The sequence below is a fragment of the Canis aureus genome, chromosome 36 (assembly GCF_053574225.1).
Source record: "Canis aureus isolate CA01 chromosome 36, VMU_Caureus_v.1.0, whole genome shotgun sequence".
Classification (NCBI taxonomy): Eukaryota; Metazoa; Chordata; class Mammalia; order Carnivora; family Canidae; genus Canis; species Canis aureus.
In genome coordinates, this window is record NC_135646.1 from 10,055,723 (window position 1) to 10,080,892 (window position 25,170).

Genomic DNA, 25,170 nt, shown 5'->3' on the forward strand with positions numbered 1-25,170 from the left:
ACAGAAAGCGAAATTCAGGTATAGCATATGCAGTTTAAGCTACAAAACTCAAATATATGGAAACAAAAATTGTAGAAAAGAAAGAAAAAGATATATACCATGCAAACACCAAAAAGATATTGAGCTAATATACTAACAAATATACTAACGTCTAAGACAAGCAAAAAGATGGGACCCCTGGGTGGCTCAGCGGTTTGGCACCTCCTTCGCCCCAGGGCGTGATCCTGGAGGCTCGGGATGGAGTCCCGCATCGGGCTCCATGCATGGAGCCTGCTTCTCCCTCTGCCTGCCTCTCTCTCACTCTCTCTCTCTCTCTTTAATAAATAAATAAATAAGTCTTTAAAAAATAAAAAGGAATTAGAAATCTTGGAAACAACCTCAAATCAACAACAATGAACAGAGGGAAAAAATAATCCACATAGGATTATTACAAAAAATATCTGGAAAATAAAAAAAAAAATTGGTCACATCTGAAATGATGAAAATTCCCCTCAAAAAAACAAACATGAAGCAAAAGAAAATTGCATGACACAACATAAAACTAAATACATTCAAAGAGGCATTTGAGGGAAAAGCATTTTAAATTGGAAATTTGAGGGATCCCTGGGTGGCGCAGTGGGATCCCTGGGTGGCGCAGTGGTTTAGCGCCTGCCTTTGGCCCAGGGCGCAATCCTGGAGACCCGGGATCGAATCCCACGTCAGGCTCCCGGTGCATGGAGCCTGCTTCTCCCTCTGCCTGTGTCTCTGCCTCTCTCTCTCTCTCTCTCTCTGTGACTATCATAAATAAATAAAAATTAAAAAAAAAATTTAAAAAAAAAATAAATTGGAAATTTGAAAGTTAAAAACAAATGGACAAAAAAAGAAAAATTGTTTACTGAACTCAAGAAAGAAATGGAAGAAAGAGACAGTATTTTCTCAGAAATAAGAAATAAATTGCAAGCTACCTAGGAGAACAAAGATTCAAAATGATATTTATTAAGAAACACTGAAGAAAGGCAGAGAAACAACCAACGGGATGAAAATAAGGGAAAGAAAGTAGTTGAAAATTTCAAAGAATGTGGGGGAAATAGAAGCCAGGTAAAGAAGGAATCACATTTGCATAAGTACATCCCTAAAGATGTAAAATGAAACAATGGAACAGAAATTATATTTAAATTAAAATCCAAAACAATTTTCCATAAATTTTAAAAAGGCTCAAGCCTACATATTGAAAGAAGACCAATGAGAATTGGGAAATATTAACCTAAAATATATATCAACTCTGAAACATATCCTAGTAAAATTATTAGACCTCAAAACAAAAACAAAACCAGAACAACACACACGCACACACACAAAAACAAAACCAAAACTTCAAGGTCCCCAGGCAAAAATATCAAATATAGAAAAGAAAAGAATGTAATGGCATTAACTTTAAAAAAAATAAAATAAAAAGGATATCAATGATGCAGCAAGTTAAAAAAGAAAAAATTCAATAACATAGGAACCAAGAATTTAAAATGCAACTAAACCATCCTTCAAATATCAAGACTGTAGAAAAACGATTTAAACACAGAGGAATTTAGGGAATTCTGTACTCATCTGCCCTTCTTCATGAATCTAGTAACGCTTCAGTCTTAACCAAGAGATGACTGGAGATGCTTGAGCAAAACAAGAGACGGTGATATTTTAATATATATAAAACTAAAATAAAAGTGGATGAGAACAAACGACTTATGTATATATGTTATATGTAATGACAAAGTAGAAATGAAGCAACCAAAAAATGAAGAACCAAGATAAAAAGAAAGAAGATAATGGAATAAGCACAATGATTGTTAAATGGGACAGAGGTTCCCAAAGTTTCTCAATTTGTGGCTCCTTCAGTGCCTCAAGAACTTTTTCAGGCAGCTAGCTCTAGGCCAAAAGAAACACACTATAGTTTGTTTACTAAGAGGTTAGGTCCAAACAACCTAGTAAGTATTTATGTCTGAACAAAATAATAGTACATTTGAAAAAAAAATACACAGAGACTAAAATAAGTTTTTTTTTCATTCTTAAGTAAAAACTGTGACTTACTAATTGCATTGTGGGCCCATTGATAGAACACTATTTCTCAAACCTTGAACTGATCAAGTTGGAGCTATCTACCCTCAGCTCCAGTTACACAATGATTTTCATGCACTACTTGTTTTTCTGAATGCACCTTTGCAAAGATATGACATTGTTGAAGCCACTGTAGCCATCATCTAAGGATGAACTATGTCATGCCAGCAGTTTGAGCAGCATCCAAGAAATGTCACTGTGTTTCCTTAAAAAGTGAAAATATAGGGCAGAGTCCCTCTGAGTTTACTGTGGTGCCCCAGAACATAGTTTGCTCTCAATTTGGGAACAGTGGGAATAGGAAGTAGGGGAAATTAAAGGATGTAGTTAAAGAATAAAAGAAAAAAAATAAGAAGTATGAAAATGGTAATAAGTTCATTTAAAAAGTTTTAAGTTCAAAGGTACTCACCAGAGCAAAATTACAAACTGCAAAACAGGGCAGCCCCGGTGGCTCAGCGGTTTGGCGCCACCTGCAGCCTGGGGTGTGATCCTGGAGACCCAGGATCGAGTCCCACATTGGGCTCCCTGCATGGAGCCTGCGTCTCCCTCTCCCTCTGCCTCTTTGTGTCTATGAATAAATAAATAAAATCTTAAAAAAAAAAACTGCAAAACAAATTTATATATATATATATATCCCGGTCTTCAGAATCACGACCTGAGTCAAAGGCAGATGCTCAACCGCTGAGCCACCCAGGTGCCCCTCTCCCTTTTCTGAAGAACAAAGTAGTTTTCTGTTTTTATATTGGAGTGTTTGTTAAAATGTCATGGTGGAGACTTTGATTACAAAACAATGCATGGAAAATTTTCTGAGAATTACATACACAGTTTTAGCGAGAGGAAATTTTGTAAGTTATGCATGTGAGTATAGATATTTCAATTCTGAGGATCCCTGGGTGGCTCAGCGGTTTAGCACCTGCCTTCAGCCCAGGGCTTGATCCTGGAGTCCTGGGATGGAGTTCCTCATGGGGATCCCTGCATGGAGCCTGCTTCTCACTCTGCCCGTGTCTCTGCCTCTCTCTCTTTCTCTCTCTGTGTCTCTCATGAATGAATAAATAAAATCTTTAAAAAAAGATATTTCAATTCTGAAAAATCTAAAAGACTTAAGCTCACCCATACTGATAGCAACAATGATCTATCATGGCCTTGCCAACAAGGATCTTGACCAGGGCATATGTATGTGTGTTGCAGGTTGGGACAGAGACAAAAGAAGGACTCCCTGTTGCCCATTTAAGGCTTAATCAGTACGATTTAATTTGAAGGGAAGGATTTCAAAAAAAAAATCACACTTTTCTGGGAACAATCAATCCATTAATACTAGGATGTCTTGATTTTCCTCTCTGGTACTGGACCCACATGCTCTTTCAGACAGTATGGTACATAAGCAAAGGATTATACACTTCTATAATAATCATATGGCTTCAACTCATTTCTGACTTCAGTATGGGAACCCTCATTCCCTCCCTGATTCATACAAATGCATATGCTTCTTCTTTCTACTAAGTCTACTTCCTGCCATACATGCTCAATAAGTCTCCTTTAGAGGAGACTTATTGAGAGCGTGGCATTAAAGTGTATACCATTGATTATCTGAGTTCTTTCAGGTTGTAGATCACAGATGGAGTACAAGGTAAAGACTTCTGGGAACACTTGAAATTCCAGTAGGGCATGATTAAGAAAGTACATGATTATAGAATTCAAACTCTTCTAACCATACTACTAGCAACAGGAGACAGGAAAAATCTTTATAATGTTATTATTATGAACAATAATAAAACATTTATAAAATGCCTTATGCAAAAAAGCACATTTGAATTTTTCTTTTTCCTCAGGTAAGTCTTTGGATTACAATAATAAGTTTTATCATATTATTTAAGAAATTTAATTAATGATAAAAGAACATCAAGGCTCTCTCCAATTACTGGGATAAGAAATATGGGTAAAAGTTCAAATTTTGGATAGACAAATTTTATTACCTGGCATTTGCTAAATAGGTAGTTTTGAAATCTAGATTTCAAAAAATAAAATGCTGAAGTGATTTTTTCCGCTAAATTAGAATTACTTCTAGGTGTTTTCGAGGTCTTTAGAATGACTTCAGAAGTTTACAACACAGAATCAGACAAAACCACTGGAGAAAAACAAAATAAAACTTGGACCTCTATAAGAAGTATATGTCTACCATACAGGAAGAATATGTTAATTTCAGAATAGAATGAAACCATAACTGATTAGTTGAATGCAATCTAATGAAGCAAGTTATATTTAAGTTACAATATTTCATCCATTCTAATTAAACAATAAAGAAACAAGGTATTAAGATGTATGATATAAATCTCAGAACATGCAGAAGCCGACCACTCCATTTTTAGGTTTGGGTGTGCATTACATTGTAATTATGAAAAAAGACGCTTAGCCTGTGGTCAGGCTTATGAGAAATACTGTTTTATATTGTGGCAGCAACAGATCTTGAGGCCCAGCCAGAATGGAACTAATATGCAACCCCAGGCTGCTCAGAAAGTCACTCCCAAGTAGTATAATTATCAAGTTGGCAACCAAATATCTTTAATTCTGAGAAAATTTTGGCTAAGTATATATAGAGATGAAGAAGTAAGTCTAACCTATGATATTAATTTGGGGTCATATTTCCAAAGAAATTCTGAAGATACCACACCTAGAAAACAAATAATGTGTCAATCTCAATCCAATTATTTTTAAGTATATAGAAAGCAAAGTTATAAATTGTAAGAAAAATATAAAGAAAGTATAATCTTGATATTATTCTACAGGCTAAAAGGTAACTATATATATATATATATATATATATATATATATATATATATATAAAAGAAAAGGAAATAAATAATATTTACAATGTTTAAATGTTAGAATTTAGAATTTGGGAATGAAATATATACTGTTATTTTAAAACAACAGGTCAACATTTTGTTTACATCAAAAACAAAGCATTGAAATTATTATAGCAAGACTCTTCTGTATTTTCTATTACATAAAACTATTATAATCTACATAGTGAACAGAGAAAATACAGATAATATGGCTATCACCTCAATTTCACTGGAGGACTGTGGTTATGCATTTCCCACATGCCATTAGGGAAAGGTAAGGTGTTAATTAAGGAAAGTACTAATAGTCACAGTAGATACAGGAAAGATAAGAGGGAGTGGGAATAGAGGGATAGGAATAGGAGAGAGGGAAAGAGGAATAGATGGAGAGAGAATGAGAACAGATTTCAAATTCTGTCAGAAATCAACTCACTTTTTAATACCGAATCATTTCTGCTTCCTTCTAAGACGTTTTTGGATACAAGTGTAAACAACACAAAATCTGCCTATGTGTTTCCCCTAATGTGTATATACTCTTCCCACAGAACCAGTTCATTGTCACTGACACACTTTGCCCACTCCACTTTAAGGCTAGGCCAAGAGAAGAACAAAGTGAGCCAGCAGTGCCACACTCACTGCCTGGTGCCTGAGTCCCCCAAGTACCACAGCTGGGAGCCTCGTTCTGCCTTCTGGCCTCCCAATGCTAGTGCCAATAGGTAGACGTTCACTGGTCTACCCATAAGGGTCACATCCTTCAAAATTCTGCACATGAAGCCACCATCTCTCTTACCAAATTCCCATATTATTACTATTACAAATTATAAAAATATCTGATTAAACTAAAAAAGGTAAAAATTCATTTATTGATTTTGGTTCAAGACAAGAACTAGACATTCATTACAGTAATTTGTTATTATAATATGTTAAAAATATCCTGTCACTGTAGAATAGTGATTTCAGAGTCAGATCTGATTTTAAATTCCAGCTCTGTCACATAATAGCTCTTTATATTCATCCACTCAAAAATCACTTATTGTGAGCCAGACACTATGATAAGTTTCAGAGAAAGCAATGAACAAAAAAGACAGAGATTCTCTGCTCTCTCAGAGCTTAGAATGAGGGAAATAGACATTAGTCAAGAATTATATTGATAAATATAGATTTATAAACAGAGATAACATTCTAAAAAGAAAAGAAACAAAGGTCTAGGTTCTGTGAGGTAGAGAATAGCAAAAGACTCTGACCTAGAGTGAATAGTCCGGGAAAAACTTCCTTGAGGAAACGATGCTTGTGGTGACATCCAAAGGAAACAGAAGGAATTAATTAGAGCCTTAAAAGTTCATTCAAAAAAATCTCTCCAAAAGAAAATTCTAATTCTAATATTTTATATGGTATATATATTTTTTGCTTACTCGATTGCTATGTTATTAAAAAGGGTATTAACCACCATTTGCTTCAATGTGGATGGAACTGGAGGGTATTAATCTGAGTGAAATAAGTCAATTGGAGAAGGACAAACATTATATGTTCTCATTCATTTGGGGAATATAAAAAATAGTGAAAGGGAATGAAGGGGAAGGGAGAAATAATGAGTGGGAAATATCAGGAAGGGAAACAGAACATGAGAGACTCCTAATTCTGGGAAACAAACTAGGGGTGGTGGAAGGGGAGGTGGGCGGGGAGATGGATTGACTGGGTGACAGGCACTGAGGGGGGCACTTGATGGGATGAACACAGGGTGTTATTATATATGTTGGCAAATTGAACACCAATGAAAAATAATTTTATTTTAAAAAATTAAAAAATAATAAAATAAAATAATAAAATAAAATAAAATAAAATAAAATAAAATAAAATAGGTATTAAAACACATGAATGAACTGCCAGATGAAGAGATACATAGAGCAAGATCCCGAATGCAGGAGGTTTCCATGGCGTTTGAGGTTCACTGGCATGAGGTTCACTAACCTTGAACCTTCTATGTATATATATTTTTTCATGTTATGTAAATAATAGAAAAAATAATTATTTGGTGAATAATTTCTACTGGTCTAGTTGATATTACCCCATCTTTCAAAGGTAGGTGATTTGAAGTTGAGTAAGGATACATATAAAGCCTAGTCACAAGGAGGGAAATGATATTTAAGAGCACTTGAAGAAGACCAATGGGAATTTGGTGCAAAGTTTAGTAAGTAATGGTAGGACCAGAATTTACTAGCCATGCCTGAAAATAAAACCTAATTGGATCAGAGAGCCAAAAGATTGAGGAAGCTTGAAAGGCAAATGTAGACAGAGAGACACAGAGTTGATGAGAGAAAACAACATGAGAGCATGGCTTGAATATTTCAGATTTAATCTTCCCTAAATCTAGAACTGGCATGTGAGCTTCTCAATTACATTAACCAATGATTTCCCAACTTTTAGGTAAAATTAAGCTACTTGGGATGAGTTTTTACTCAAGCTAGTTGAGACGGGTCTCTGTCACTAGCAACCAAAAGAACGTGAACTGACAGTGACTGAGAGGCCCAAGCTTAAAACTGTATCAACTAAGGAAAGCCTACATTAACATTCTGCATAGCCACAAAGCTAGCAAGAAAGACAGCACAAGGAAAAGATAAAGTAATAGGCAAGAAATCCCAGGGATATTAAGGTACAATAAATCAAGATTTATCAAGCATTTTCCTAACTCAATCACTTAAATTTCTCTGAGCATGTAAAAAAATATTAGGGAATGACTGTGGGATTGGGATACAAAATAAAGCTCACTGAGGTAGAACAAGTCAAGGACCTGTAAGATTGAAGTATTTGTGGGAGCATGGAAGTCATTCTTATTTTGGAAGGATCTATGGTAGAATAAACTGGGTTTAAGAAAGAATACAAGACTTTCAAAATGAAGGGACAAAAATATTAAGAAAGAATTTTAAAAATATAGATTCTTATTTATAGTAAAAATATAAAGGCTTGCCATGTGCCGAGCACCTGATTAAATGCTATGCAGACACTTTACTATTTAAATCTAATAAAAGTTATTTTTAAAAGGGGTATTATAATCCTGATTTTATAGATGATAAGTTGAAGGTCAGAGAAATTAATTTGCTCAAGGTCCCAAATTAGTAAGAGACAAGACATGGGCAATGTGACTCTAAACCTCATACTTTTCATCAAAATGCTTAGAGACTAAGAGTGTTTCTATTTTTGCATAGTATTACGTGCTCTACTGAGGATGAAAAGACTTCAAATCAAGAAATGTAAAAGATTTAGTCCAAGGGTACCACTAGCGATGATTAATGCAAATATTCCCATAAAAGAACAGGAATTTAATGGTATTTAAAAAGGAATTAAATGGTATTAGGAAAGGAATGTCATTTCAGATAAAGATTTGCTGGTTGTGGGTAGCATGAGAAAATTCAACATATAATACAATACAACTAGTACTTCTGACCCTCAAATAACTCATAAGCTATTTGACTAAATAAAACATTAAGTTTAATGCTTGATAAGAGTAAAACAATCTAATAATACAATTATATTGAAAGAAATTTTATTTGTGGTAAATTAAATAAATTTAATGATACAGTACCAGAAGTATACAGTACTACACATTTTTCTAAATGCCCAACATGTTCACTGCTTGACATATGGGCTCAACTAAATCTGTTTTCAGAAGAAAGCAACACTGATCTTTTGTGTCATCTCCCTTCCTATTCAATGCCTCCACTAGTCACAGATAGTTCTTACGAGCTCAAGTACGAAAACCCTTAACATTGCTTTCAGTTGCCCAATTTAGTCCTCCTCATATCCTAGACATCACTGATGAAAAGTTGCAGCAAAATATGACTAAGTAATTTAAACAGCTGATAAATAACAGTTTGGACTAAAACTCAGGGCTTATGACTCAAAGACAATCTACTTTCCGCTATATCTGACTGACAGAAATTTGGGAATGACTTAGGTTTGTTCTCAGAAATCTAATTTCATCAGCACCTAGGAATTAAAAGACACAAAAGATTTAGGGAATAAGAGGTATTCAAAAAATAAGAGGTATTCAAAAAAGGGAAAGAGGGAAAGAGGATAACTAAGAGAAAGGTGAACTGGTTCCAAAGACCAGTGTTAAATTACTTGTCTAAGATTCCAGAGCTTTGCAAGTTCTACTAGAGAGCCTGGACACACATCTTAAAGACTGCCAACTCTGGCCCTAAATACATATTGTATTAACTTGTTATTTGAAGGAACACATTAAAATAGATAATTTGATGTAGTCAAGTGAGCACAGATTTGTTTTCAGTCCTGAACAATTAGTGCAACGTGATACAATTTTCAGCCTTTATAGATTTAATATTAAACCAAATTATATTGAGCTCCATATGGATGAACAATGTCCAAATAACTAATTATTTATCATTAAATATATTTTATCCCATTGCTTTCCTATATCAGCTTTCAACTATTTGTTTAACTACATAAGAGACAAGGGCTTTTATTTTTCATTCAGTACTATTTCCCTCAAAATCACTATCTAGAAAATAAGATGCACTATTTCTTAGATGAATTTTATATCTGGCAAAGGAAATTAAATTTGCACTGGATATTTTAATGAAAACCATTTGCCAGAATAATCTTTTATAAACAATCATTATAAAAGAGGCTAGGATATTCGACTTTGAAACAAGAGTTGAGATATTATGGAATAGATCCCTATAATTTAATATAGTGATTATCTTTGGAGAGTATCATCATTGTCCTTGCTTTCATTGCTTTGGGGAAACAAATCCAATATGAATTATTTGAAATTTAATATTTAATTCCATTCAAAAGAAAAAAAAGAAATTTTGGCTATTCACTCAAGGAGTAAAATATCAATGAAAATATCTTAATGAGTACAGCCTTTTAGAGTAGGAGATTATATGTATATAATGCGTGCCTGTTCTAACCTTTAAATCATCAGCTTTGGAGACAATCTATTGAGATAATGGTAGTATAAGAGAAGATTATAATATCTTCCTACTAGAAAGACAAGTAAAAATATGGATACATATTCATTATAGAAACTACTCAGCAGTGCTAATGCATTATACAAATTTTGAGACATTTTTGTCTAAATAGATTGTAAATTTCTAAGTCTGTATAGATTGGAAAAAAAATGAGCCATTTCCTATCTATAGGAAAAAAGAGAGCTGCATTTTAACATCACACCAGATATACCAAAATAAACTCGAGATAAACAAAAGACAAGTGTAAAATATTAAACTATGAAAGTACTAGAAGAAAATTTTGGTGATTATTACAATATTTGGATGAAGAAGAACTTTTATGAAAATATCAGGAAAAATCCAATAAAATAACAAGTGAATTTAACAAAATTTAACAAATTAAAAGGTTCCTTGGTGAGCATTGTCATAAACCAATTTAAAAGAATAGTAGAAAATACTGTCAACACAATTCTTTGCAATGTACATGAAAGACAGGAAGTTAGTGTCCTTATTCAATAACTAACATTTATAAGTTACATAGGTAGGAAATAAGGAACATGTGCAGATATTCCATTACATAAGAACTGCAAATGGCCAATAAACATAATAAAATGTTTAATTCACTAATAAAGAAATGCTAATTTAATAATAATGGAAAATATTTTTCTTTTGTCATACTGGCAAATATGATAAATACATCTTGATGATAATATGGAAAAATGAGCACTTCCTCACTTTTAGAAGAAGTACAGCTGGTTTATCTTTTTCTAAGGTAAATATTGCAGAACATGCATATTTTACATGAATATACTGCCAGACACAGATGTTCCAATTAGAGGAGGTTATACTATGATAATGTAGTAAAGGCCTTCATATTTGCCATTCAGCTCCATTTCCCCTTATCCTGGCTTCAGCAGTCATACTGTGCTTGAAAGAATTATTTCAATGTTAGCAAACAGTCTTGGATGGAGTCATCCAAGACACCTTGCCTTTCAAGGACTGACCCAGGCTAAGCTGCCAAGATGCCCTCTCTGTGGAAAGTTATCATTGAGTCAGTTGACCTAAAAACTGAGAAAAAACAAACAAACAATTTAGTCATCCCAAGAGTAAAATACTGTGGCTTCTCTTCTTTCCAATACTTAGGCCTTCAAACTTTTATTTGCATGATTTATTCACTTCCTTCCAATAAACCGTTATGCTTTCACTAAGTTGACTAAGTTTATGATGCTTACAACCACAAAACCATGATACAGAAATCAATAACTGACTACAGGTATATACGCAAGGATTTGATTGGCAATTATTTCCAGTATCAAGGAAATAGAGAAGAAAGCTTAAATGTCAAAGATGCATGTTCTAAATAAAATATACTATGCCCAAATAATGCCATACTAGGCAATTACTAAAAACAATTCTATGAAACAACAGAAGCTGACACAGAAAGATGTGCTTGTATTATTTTGGAATTCTATAATGAAAAGTTGCCCCTTCTTTAATTATATATTTATTTAGTTAGTCATCTGTTTATCAATATAAGTACTGACAGGTATATTTATCATTCTTGGAGTTATAATATAATACCACGTTATTTATTCAAACTATTACAGCATTGGTCATTGGTCCTTCATGTTAACTTCAACATCCCATGTCCCTTTGATATGCACACGTTTTTGGCCTTTGCTTTCAGACACCACACTGTAAACTGCAGGTTCATTAGTATATGTTCCCTGCGCCAGCCCTAGCATCATTTCTCCAGAGAGCCCTCTTCCTTTTATTTGGTAAATGGATACCATGATTTTTAACTCAGTAAAATACCATATCAGCATACAAAATAAGATTACAGATCTTTAAAATCTCATTAATACACTAAGAAATTAATTAATAAACTAATAATTAATAAATTAATATACTGATAAATTATATAGAATGTTAGTAGAATAGCATATAGAATGTTGGTATTACAGATTACAGTAAAAACAAAGATACAGAACTTTTGCTCCAACACGATTATACATCAATCATCCATTCTCCTCCTGCCTTGAATGTAACTCTATTTCTGACAAAAAAAATGCTAGACACATTCCTGACATTGAAAGCCACAATTCCTGCTTAGTTTCAAAGACTCTCCAAATTATAAATGATTCCCCAGAGCCTAGGTGGAGGACAAATCCTGAACAAGACCCCTAAAATCCCAGATTCTCAAAGGTCAAATTCTGTAAGGATATCTTTGAAAAACTATGAGGAGTATGGCATCTCTACAGTGCATCCCCACCTGTTCAAACAGAACATTAGCCAGTTCATACTGGTACATAAATGTACCATGTATTTTTTGTGTCATTTAGGTATCAGAAAATTAACATGTTCAAAGTTAAAAATGGGAAATAGTATACTTTAAAATAGACTCTAATATCCAAAAAAGAAAATTCCCTCAGTAAATTAGCTATAAAGAGAAGCCTGCCATTTTATTAATTGAGAGCATTTTAATAATGTATTTCAATATAATTGCTAATGCAAAGAACAATTGTGTCCATCTTGTCATATTAAGTCATAAAGTCAGGTTTTAAAGTGAATATGATTAAATGTAGATTGAAATTGTTGGGTCTATAATGGGCAAAATGATATATTCTTATACAGAAACCATTTCATTTTTAAAAGTCATTTCATATTCTCTTGTCTCTGCTGATATTAATAATTTGGCCTAAACCATCTTATGAAGCACCTAAAGTGTGTTTGAGAACTTCCTTTCCCATTTTCTTCCCACCTTTTGCTTCTTTCTCCCAAACTCTTTTCTCATGCTGCCCCTTCAAGGCTCAAAGCACTTACTATAGCATCCTGACTGGACTTTCCAAAAGAATCCCTTCCTCCATCTCCTTTACTCACTGTCTCTAGAGTAGGTATATAGGGAAATTAAGTTTTCCATGGGAGGTGTCTTCCAGGTTCCTGCATCAAATCTTAAAGTTTAATAACCTTTAAAGCCAATTCTGAATACAGAAAATGTACATAGCCATGATGCTCTGTAAAAATGAGGTGTCTTTGATAATACTAGTTTTCACTAAGGATCCTCATTATAATAAAGCAAATGAGAGAAAACTGTAATGGAGGAGAAAGCAAAGGTTTTGGAGGTAGACTTGAATTTGAGCTTAGCTTTGCTCCATACTAACTGGATGCTCTGGTACAAATTAACAAAATCTCCTAGGCTTTAGTATCCTTAACTACAAAATGGAAATATCATCTCCTCTTTCAGGAGTGTTGAAAGAACCAAAATTAAATAACATATTTAGTGTCTATATTTAATAGTGTTAAATTGGCATTGTGATTCTAGTGATAACAGCTAGTGATGGATACGGAAATTGTTATAAGAGCAAGTGGGTGGGAGGGGGAAGAAAGGACAGAGAGAGAGAATCTTAAGCAGGCTCCACACTCAGCATGGGGCCCAATGCAGGGCTCAATGCACTACCCTGAAACCATGACCTGAGCCGAAATCAAAAGTCATGTGCTTAATCAACTGAGCTACCCAGGCACTCCTCAAAAGTAATTTTTAAAGCCGAACCAAAAATTACCAAAATTAACCCAGAAGCCATTCTACAGCAAATATTTAATGTTTCCAGAAGCTCTATAAGGGCAGGAGTTTATGAAAAGAACTATACGAGCCTTATGTAACAGAATAATCCAATATATGGTTGCACTAAATTGCCTCAGGAAACTTATTTAATTCTTTCAAGAGTATTAAGGCAACTCGTATTATTCCTATATTCACATCCTTCATTGCTGTGTAAGTTCTAAAATCCCTTCTTGGCCTTTGTCTTTTAAAATAAAAATGTGTATATATGTCTTCCAGTTTATAATAATACTATTTGTGAGTAATAATGCACTCGTTTTTGCTTCATATAGCAAACCATTTTCTTCTGCTCTCTTTTTGTCATCTCAAAAATGGGTAATATCTGTCTCTGAAGAAAAATACAGCATATAAAATATGAGTACACTCTCTAAGGATTATCTGACAGTGTCTTGTGATAGATTATTCCAAACAATACATATAACTGCTCTTATCCTTCATCATCAGATCAAATGCATCATTTATCTACGGTTTATTTTTCCATGAAGAGTAAGTTCCAAAAGAAGGCAATAAACATCACTGCCATTTTGACATGCATTACAAATGTCAGTGGGAGATACGTCACATGCTAGGCAACAATGCAACTAAGACAGAGTATAAATGAAAATTCTAACTAATGTATATTGCCTTGACCATTGCTTAATGTTTGACCAAATAAATGGATAATTTAACTTTATCCTGTCACAACCGAGAAAGCAATATTATCCATAGGAATTACTATAAATGCAGCTTGACATTTGTTAATGTGGTTTAGGAACAGGAAGAAAACTACATGTAACTAGCTGCCCTAATCCAACCTTTTGAATGTGAAAATCTCACATAGAGATTAAGTTACTGCAGTAGGTGAAATAAAATACGTCCTTAACATGACTTGTTAACAGAGATCTCGTATATTATCAAATGATCTTCATTTTGATATTCAACATGTTCTTTTAAATCATTCTTTCAGTTCAAAACCCATAGTCTAATATACCAAATGACAATGTAGTCCATATAACAATAAGCAACCACAATTACAATATTTGTATGTAAATGGTTCTTCTAAAAAATAGTAATGAAGGGTTTTAATGCACAATTATTGTAAAGAGAAAAACAATATTCATTTTCAAAAAATATGCACCTTTTAAGTGTTATTGGACCTCATTATTTCTTGAAGGCCCTCTAGGTCACAAGTGTCATACAACTACTATGAAGTTCAGAATATGATCATTTCTTATAAATATATTCCTTCTCGCCTCTTATTTTTATTTGACCTCAATTAGTGCTACTAAAATAATCTTCTGTAAGAGCATATTAGGGAGAAAAATGGTGGCAGAATGAGGAGGAAACTGGGAAAAACAATAGCTAAAATATTTAAAAGAAAATTAAAAGCATAATTCCACAGAGATAAAGAAAACAAAATGGGATACTGAGAAAAGAGAAAGAGTGATTGAAAAGCACTGAGAAAGGAAACAAGGAAAGGGAAATGCAGCATAGAATTTTCATGAAGGGGACAGTTCAGAGAGAACTAACTTGATCTATGTATCCCCAGAGAGACTGGGACTAGGAGAAAGCAAGTAAGCTTTAGACCAGCAGTGAGAAAAGGGGCTAAAAATATAGGGCTCACTGATCTACATGTAACACTCATCTCCCCTTTACTCCTATTTCATCACTATCCCTACCCCTACCATACTATTCTTATAGTATAGAATAACCAGGAGCCAGATAATTAGATCTTGAGTGGGAAATTGTTCTTTTCTAAAGAATTGATCAAAGTGCTGAAAAAAAAAAGAACTAAGTCAATCAATAATTAGTATGATTAATATAGATATTGATACCCCAAAGCCAAGCCCCCTGGATCCTGGCATTTCAAAGCACCAGAGCAATGATCAGCTGTTCACCCATGTATCCTGTACCAAGCTTGACACAATTCAAACCCAACTAATCCAGAAAGAAATCCCACTCAGGTTTTATACTGAATCATTCTTATAAGCAAACATATAATCAATAATCAGAAACTATCTAAGAAGGGAATATTGCACAATTATAGATGACCAAACATATTTTAAAAAATAATAGCAGTGGCACCTGGGTGGCTCAGCAGTTGAGCGTCTGCCTTTGGCTCAGGTCATGATCCTGGGGTCCTGGGATCAAGTCCCACATCGGGCTCCCTGCAGAGAGCCTACTTTTCCTTCTGCCTGTGTCTCTGCATCTCTGTGTGTGTGTGTGTGTGTGTGTGTGTCTCTCATGAATAAGTAAATAAAATTTTAAAATAAGTACATAAACAAATAAAAATAATAGCAAGATTCCAGATTAAGGAGTAGTGTCAGGATCAAAAGATATTATTAAAAAATCTAAGTACCCTAAATAATATATCGCATTCATTAAAATCAACTAAGCAGGAATAAGATGCTATGGAAAGCAAGAAAGAACAAATGCTACAAAAGAAAGAAAGAAAGAAAGAAAGAAAGAAAGAAAGAAAGAAAGAAAGAAAGAGAAAGAAAGAAAGAAAGAAAGAAAGAAAGAAAGAAAGAAAGAAAGAAAGAAAGAAAGAGTAAGATGCTACAAAACAAGAAAGAACTAGAAATCAAATGTATCACTCTCAAAAATTTTCTGTAAAAATGTAGTTATGGAATACAAGAGAAAGTATAAGTGAAACAGAGGATTAATACAGGAAGACTAACAACAACTAAGCATTCCAGCAAAAGAGAGCAGATAAAAATGTAAAATATATTTTTCATACACATGAATCTAAAAAATCAAACTGCCTGGAGAGTGGTAAGTAACTTGAATTAAAAAGGAAAAAAAAAACTAGCATCTAGACTTATCATAGTGAAATTGCAGAAAACCAAAAATCATAAAATGAAAAAGGATTAGATTGGTTTCAGACTTATCAGCATCACTGGATACTAGGACACAGCAGATCAATTCTTTCAAAGTTCTAAGCCAAATTTTTTCAATCTGAAATTTCATCTTTGGTCAAAATTTAGATTAGTAAAAATTGCAAATTTTCTTAAGAGTTACTTAAGAAAGTACATCAGCAAAATGAAAATGAACCCCAGTAAAAAGGAAACAAAATATCCACCCAAGAAAGTGGCAAAGGAAATATTGGGATAATATCTGGGCAGCAGACCTAGAGAGTAACCACAAGTAACCCCTCCTGACAGAGCTGGAAGGAAGATATCTAGGAAAATGCTGAAACCGGAGGGGGTGGAAGATAGATTTCACTAAATAAATAATATGACATGACTGAGAGTTTGGAAAAACTTTAGGACATAATAAAGGAATAGAGCAAGTAGAAATACAAAGACAAAAAAGTAACTTTTAGAAAATGAAAATCTGCCTTGGAAATGGAGCATCCAAATAATACAGCAACCAATTGTCATTAGAACAGAAAATCAGTGGGCTTCAAAAGAAAAATGTAATGTACTCCAGGCAATATACATAATAAATATTAGAAGTACAGAAAATAAGTATACCTTTTTTCTTCCTACAGGAAACTAGAAAGGTAATTATAGACTTAAGTGGAAAATCTATACCAAAAGAAGCATGCTACAGATGTGAAGAAAACTAATATCTGGCTCAATTTTGAGTATTCACAGGGGTGTGAAAACAGGATACTACATGTGGACATTCTATTTTGAGTAGCCCCAAGGCTTTGAAATAAAGAAAATAAAAAAATAAGTATTCACAGAATACTTATTTGGTTTTATAAAAAAAAAACAATATTTATATCATGACAGCAATGGAAGTGGAGTTCACTAGTGTTCAATTTTTATAAAAAACCTAGAGGCAGAGCACAAAAGATTTAAAAACTGGTTGCAGATTAGAATGTAAATGTTACCAATCTTGAAAAATATAAAATCACTGCTGACAGATTTTAGGAAATGGAAGGAAGAATGAGAGGGAAAAGAATGGAGAGGAGCTGTCGTAGTGTGATCTTACAAAGGAAAGACATGAGATATTATAGTTCATGAATCTAAACATATAGGTTTAAATATATCAACTACTACTAAGTATTTTATTCTACATACAAGGAAAAATAAAGATAGTCGGAGAAGGACAAACATTATATGTTCTCATTCATTTGGGGAATATAAATAATAGTGAAAGGGAATATAAGGGAAGGGAGAAGAAATGTGTGGGAAATATCAGAAAGGGAGACAGAACGTAAAGACTGCTAACTCTGGGAAACGAACTAGGGGTGGTAGAAGGGGAGGAGTGTGGGGGGGTGGGAGTGAATGGGTGACGGGCACTGGGGGTTATTCTGTATGTTGGTAAATTGAACACCAATAAAAAATAAATTAAAAAAAAGAAAAATAAAGATAGTGATATAACTATATCAAGAGAGGAACAATAATGATAAAATAGTAAATGACCTAAATTTTCAACCCACATATCAGGAAGTCAGTAAATAACATCTGAAGTTGTTAAGTCAAAAAATAAAATATGGGGATATTAGTAATAAATAAGATTTATCTGCAAAAAGCAGCACAGATACAGATGTTTAAAGACAGTTATCTCTCAAGAGCAAAATCTGAGATAGCTAAAATTGGCTTAAGGTATTTATAAGCTCTTCTGCATAATTCTTTTTTTTTTAATCCATGAGTAAGAAGAACATCAAAAATATTTAACAGCAGAAAACCCAAATGCCCATCAGGGCAGCAAACTTGAAAAACAGAGGCAAAAATACATTGCATCTGTCCTAAGAACCCTTCATACCACACCCTGGAAATCCCCTATAATGAGTCGGGATTACCCTTCTGGGATGCCAATTCCTGCAACAACACAGGATGTTCTTGATACAGTCTCGTGTGTATGTGTGTGTGTGTTAGATACATATGTATATGCATGTTTAACAGTGCATGCATAATGTGCAAAACTATAAATATTTTATAATATATTTTGTATATTTTGTTTACATAAAAATAATGTCTATGAAGCCATCCTTAATAAGTATATTATACTATATATATAGTTAGATAAGATAATCACATACTGTGGGGACTACCAGTATGTAAGGATATATTTCCAACTAAGTTTTATATTCTTTATAGAGGAGCTTATTTCTAAAATAGAAATTGTTGTTTGCAAAATTAAAATGCTAAGCATGTAATTCAGTCCCTGGCACATAGTACAAACTATTAAAATATTACTTATTCCTTCTTATCTATATTCAGTAATAGTCTACAGGACAGCCCTGAATTATTGAAGAATCCAATTTCAGAGAAACAAAACATAATGCACAATCTACAGATTACTGTGTCATTTTGTGTCAATATAACCACAAAAGTATAATTTTAACTTGTGTTTCATAATATAATGTAAGAATTGTAATTAACACTAAAATGAATAATTTCCTTCAAATTATTTTAACAATTTAAAATAGACACATGCACTATAAGAAATCCAAGAAATCAAATTTTAATTTGAAGAATGATATTGTCTGATTTACCAATGCATTCCTCCAAAACAGACAAATAAAGCACTGAAAATCAAAATTAAAATAATACTATCAAATTTCTTTAAATAATAAGAAATTTTACTGCTCTACATCATGTCTTTTTACTAATTCTTAGCTATTTAAAATTGAAGAACAATGAATTTCAAAGTTCAATCTTTGTTTAAAAGAAAAAAAACACTATATTGGAAGGAAAGATCTTTGATTTAAATAAGAATCAGGTATACACTTAATCACATAAAAGTGAAAAAATTGGTTCCAAGTTAGGCATAATATGGTCCCATTTTTGCAAAACCAAAATAAGTAATGTGTATGTTAACTGTGCATTAATAATTGTATGGGAGTTTCTTAAAGATTTTATTTATTTATTCATGAGAGGCAGAGACATAGGAAGAGGGAGAAGTAGGCTCCCCACGGGAAGCCTGATGCAGGACTCGATCCCAGGACCCAGGGATCATGACCTGAGCCAAAGGCAGATGTTCAACCACTGAGCCACCCAGTGCTCCCAATAATTGTGTATTTTTAACACATATATTGCCACCTAAATAAAAAATGAACTATTTGCTCAAATGATAATAATGACTACATCAGAGCCTCACCACACAAAGGTCTGGCCTCTAATGCATTCTGCAAATCTGTGTGAATAGTAGTGTATGGCTCACAGACAACGCATGTGTAGGTGACAGAATCAGGCTGTATTCAGTGTCTCTCCTTCTGTCACATACAGGACTTTGGAAATATAACCTATTCAGACTCTTGAAAGGACTTTAAGTCTCTCCCACATCCCCTCCCCTCACCACCACCCTACTTCCCCATTAAGTAAAGGGCATCTGGTACTGATTATTTCGGGCAACTTCAGGCCAGCAAACTCACTACATATGATGTCCTGCTCACTCAGGTGACCACTTGAGATGTGTGCCCCTTCTGATTTTCTACACTTCTCTTCACCTCATGTTCATTCTCTTTCATTTTTAATCAGCCTTCTCATTGCAGCCCAGGTCATTCCTATTTTGCGGTTAACAGACTCTTCTATATCCTCAACATGTTTATAAAGCATTGACTTTAACTTTCTGCCATAATCGGAACCAGTCCTCACCCCATAGGCCCTCCATTCTCATTGCAATGGAGGCCTTTCATTTAGTCATACCACATAGATGTTGATGAAGTGAATTTCTCTATTACCCTGATCTCCAGTCCCATGTATATAACGGTAAATTAGGCAATTTTTACTCAAATGTTTCACAGACACTCAAATTTCATCAAGTCACAAACCAACTAATATTCTTACCTCCAAAATCCTTCCCTCACCCTGTTCTTCTTCTCTAATGAATGAGAACACTGCTAATTCTGCCACTTAAGTCAAAATATTTGGAATTTCCTTTCTTGTTCTCACATACTACATAAGTAATCCTATCAAGAAGACCCACCATTTAGCCTCCTAAGTTTCAAATCTGTCAACTCCCCTCCCTACACTGTTACTTTTTAAGCCAAACTGTACCCATCTCTTACCTAGATGCTGCATTTATTCCTGACCTACATCTCAGCTTATATATTTGCTCTACTTTAACTCAATTTTTGTGAGCTAAAATATGATCTTTTCAGATACAACGTTCCTAAGCACAGCCTCTTCGGTAAGAGTCTGAGGAGTTAGCTTAGGATAAAGTGCTAACTTGTTCAGCATAGTTTCAAAAGACCTCCATGACTTGGCCCAGGTCAGCTGGACCAGCATGCACTTTGCCTGCTTTACTGGCCATAATGAAAACCTTTGGGCTGACCTCTAGGTCTTTGTACATGCTACCGGAAACTCTCCTCTTCTTTACCTAGCTTGCTCCCTACTAACCTCCCGAGGCCTCAGTTTAGATGTTGCTTAATGCAGAAAACCTTCTGGGATCCCTCAAATGTAGTTTAATTATATACTTCTCTGTGTTCCTTTAACATACTATAATTTCTTCATCAGAGAAACTTTAATAATTGTTTTGTAACTATCTCTCTGTCAATTGCTAGATTTTAAGGCTTAGAGTATATGCCAAATACAGGCAGGAATTGTGTTTGATTTACTCACTGCTATGCCAACGTCAACCAGCATACAGTATGCCTTCAAAACAAATTAGTAATCTGAAAAAAATCCCAAACTATATGAAGATTAAACAATACACTTCTATATAATGCATGAATCAAAGAAAAAATCTCAAGAGAATTTTTAAAGTATTTTGAACTAAATGAAATTTGAAAATATCTTACCAAAATTTGTAGCATGCAGTGAAAGGAATGCTTAGAAAGAAATTTAGAACATTAAGTATATATATTATAAAGAAAAAGAACGAAATGAATTTTCTAAAGTTCTTTAGAAAGCTAGAAAAAAAGAGCAGATTAAATCTCAAGCAGAAGAAGTAAGAATTAGAGCAGAGATCACTAAAATATAAAAAAGGAAATCTATGGAGAAAAATCAACAAAACTGAAAACTGATTATTTTCAAAGATGAATAATGATGATATAAGTCTTTAGTAAGCTAACTATGAAAAAATGAGAAAGGACACAATTACTAACCTCAGAAATGAAAAAGAACATCATTGCAGATCACATGGACATTAGAAAGATAATAAAAATTAATATAAACTCTATGCCCAACAAATAGAAAATCTAGATGAAATTAAACAACGTGAAAGGCATAATTGCCAAACTGACAAAAAATGTCAATTTGAATAGGCCTATATGTATTAAATAAATCAAACCAATAATTAATATTTCAAAACAGAAAGCACTATATCCCGTTAAGTTCCACTGGTAAGCCCTTCCAAACAATTAAGGAAGAAATTATAACAATTTTTTTAATAATTGATTTTTAGATTTAATGCAACACCATTCAAATTCAGGCAAGGTATTTTGTAGTTATTGAATAACTAATTTTAAAATTAATACAGAGAGGCAAAAGACTCAGAATAGACAACACAACATTAAAGTAGAAGAATAAAGTTAAAGACTTGCTACTACCTGACTTCAACACTGAAAGCTACAGTAATTAAAACAGTATGGTATTCACAAAAGAACAAATGTCAATACACTCACATAAATATAGCTAACTCATCTTTGACAAAACAGCAAGGCAATACTATGGAGTAAAGACAATCTTTTCAACATATGGTGCCAAAACAACTGGACAAATCCACATGCAAAAAAAAAAATGAATTTAGACACAGACACTGCACCTCTCACACAAATTAACTCAAAATGGATCATAGACCTCAATGTAAAATGTAAGACTATAAAACTCCTAACAGATGACATAAGAAGAAACCTAGATGACCTTGAGTATGGCCATATTTTTTAGATAAAACAACAAAGGTATGGATCCATGAAAAAAATAACTCATTTCATTAAAATGAAAAACTTCTGCTCTGCAAAAGACAATGTGAAGAGAATAATTAAGATAAGCCACAAACTGAGGAAAAATATTTGCCAAACACACATCTGATAAAAAAAAAACTTCTCCAAAATATATAAAGAACTCTTAAAACCCAGCAATAAGAAAACAAACAACCCAATTAAATAAACCTATGACATTAACAGACCTCTCACAAAGTAATATATACGATGGCAAATAAGCATATGAAAACATATTTCATATCATATGTCATCAGGGAAAAGCAAATTAAAACAATGAGATACCATTACACACTACTTAGAATGGCCAAAATCCAGAATACTGATATCACCAAATGCTGGTAGAGCAACAGGAACTCTTATTCTATGCTGGTAGAAATGCAATATAGTATAGCCACATTGGAAAATATTTTGGCAGTTTCTTAGAAAAATAAATATATTCCTTACCATGCAATACAACAGTCATGACCTTGATATTTACCCAACAGAGGTGAAAACTTGTCACACAAAACCTGCACATGAATGTTTATAGCAGCTTCATTAATAATTGCCAAAATTTGGAAGTAACCAAGAGGTTCCTCAGTGGGTGAATGGATATACTGTAATATATACAGAAAATGGAATATTATTCAGCACTAGGAATAAATGAGCTATCAAGCTATGGAAAGACATGAAAGAACCTAAAATGTATATTATTAAGTGAAAAAAAGCCAATTTAAAAAGACTACATACTATATGATTGCAACTACATGACATTCTGGAAAAGAATAAACAATAGAGATAGTATAAAGGTCAGAGGTTGCAAGGGGTTGGGGACATGGAAGGATAAATAAGTGGAGCACAAAGAATTTTTATAACAGTGAAAATACTGTATGTGATACTATGATGATATACTTCTCATTATACATTTGTCCTACCTATATAATATATAGGTTCTACCTATGTATTATAGGAAACCATATATAGTGGAAACCATAACATAATTACAGACTTGGCTGATTATATGTCAATGTAGGTTCACTGTTTCTAACAAATACACCACTTACATTGAGGATGATGATAATGGGAGAAGCTACTCATGTGTTGTGGCAGAAGATACATGAGAAATCTGTGTACCTTCCTCTTGATTTTGCTATAAATCTAAAACTTGGATTAAAAAGTCTTAGAAGATATTTAATATTGAAAAATTGTCTTACAGCCATTAAATAAATGCCAAGCTTTCTTAGTGAATATGCTAATTTATATCTTAATTTTCTATCTGGTAAGTAGATGTTACCTAAATATTAAATTTGGTGTTTTATTTATCTAATACTTTATTAAAATATAATTTACTAATTATTAAGATAAGCCATTAACAAAATTAAGATAATTTATTTAATAATTAAAATCTAATTTGTTGAATTATTTTAGTTCACAAAATTAACTCATAAATTACCTAAACGTAAATGATAAACATTAGTATATGACTAAATAAAATATTTTGACACATTACCTTTCAAGTAGTACATACACACTTATGTGCCAAAGTTATAAAAACCATTTGATCTAACATGTGAAATCCTTAAAACCAAGATTCTTCCACTCTTCCACATTCCTACCCACTGACTCCCACATGTATGCATTGAATCAATCTCCAATGAGAATAGATGAAATAATAAAGTAACTGCATACAGTTTATAAACCTAATTTTGTCTTTTATTTTGTATATTTTTATTGGAGTTCGATTTGCCAACATATAGCATAACACCCAGTGCCCCCCTCAGTGCCTGTCACCCAGTCACCCCAAGCCCCCGCCCACCTCCCCTTCTACTACCCCTTGTTCGTTTCCTAGAGTTAGGAGTCTCTCATGTTCTGTCTTCCTCACTGATATTTCCCACTCATTTTCTCTCTTTTTCTCTTTAATCCCTTTTCATTATTTTTTATATTTCCCAAATGAATGAAACCATATAATGTTTGTCCTTCTCTGATTGGCTTACTTCACTCAGCATAATACCCTCCAGTTCCATCCACATTGAGGCAAATGGTGGGTATTCATCGTTTCTAATGGCTAAGTATACCATGGAATATTAAACCTATTTTTCTACTACTAAGTATCCACTATCATGAGATTTGCTATCCAAATCTAACGCTCCTTTTTGACATTACTTAAACTCTTACAGACCCTATACAAAGTAAATGTACTTCCCAAACTCATCTGTTTTTTTTTCTTTTTCGCCTCTCATCCTAAGACAACTCTAATAAAAAGATGATATTATCCATGGGATATAAAATATCTTAAGTCCAAATAAAGTATTTAAATTTGTTATGATTTTACTTCACAAATTAAAAATAGATTACCATTTACTTATATTCTCTCAAAAAGCGTATTAAAAAGGATCATAATACTAAAATTAAATAATAAAATCAAAATATTCAATATTTTGATTGCAGCAACATATGACTACATACTTTGAAAATTTTTTCCACTAAAACCTAAGTAAAAAATAATTTTATTACACTGTTGCACTCAACAGTGAGATGAAGCAAAAATAAGAAAAAAAAACATATATAGCTTACATATGCTATTAACAATAAATATATGTAAAAGATGGGTTGCTCTGATGATAAATGCCAAAACCAGAGCTGCAATCCTGAAAGATTGCAATCCTGAGGACCACCATAAGATAGAGAAGCAGAATCTTAGTAACACTTAAATAAATAAAAAGTATACACACACAAACAAGTACAAGCAATAAGGAACTAGCAATAATTGTCAAGAATAGTCTTAAAAGAACCAAATGTAGCCTTTAGAAGTATAAAACTATTCACATATAAAAGCACAAGAAAAGATTTTTTAAAAAT

At 33.2% G+C, this 25,170-nt stretch overlaps 1 protein-coding gene across 11 annotated transcripts in view; it reads right to left on the reverse strand.

Annotated features, from left to right (window-relative positions):
• The window catches only part of SPAG16 (sperm associated antigen 16), a 911,935-nt gene that overhangs the window by 789,134 nt on the left and 97,631 nt on the right, over positions 1 to 25,170 (reverse strand). For 9 of the 11 annotated variants that reach the window (XM_077885066.1, XM_077885063.1, XM_077885062.1 and 6 more), the window contains exon 10: positions 2,492 to 2,650. The exons of the other annotated variants lie outside the window; for them this stretch is intronic. In XM_077885066.1, coding sequence (XP_077741192.1) covers positions 2,492 to 2,650 — 159 coding nt within the window. The remainder of the gene's footprint in view (positions 1 to 2,491; positions 2,651 to 25,170) is intronic. 11 annotated transcript variants of the gene reach the window in all.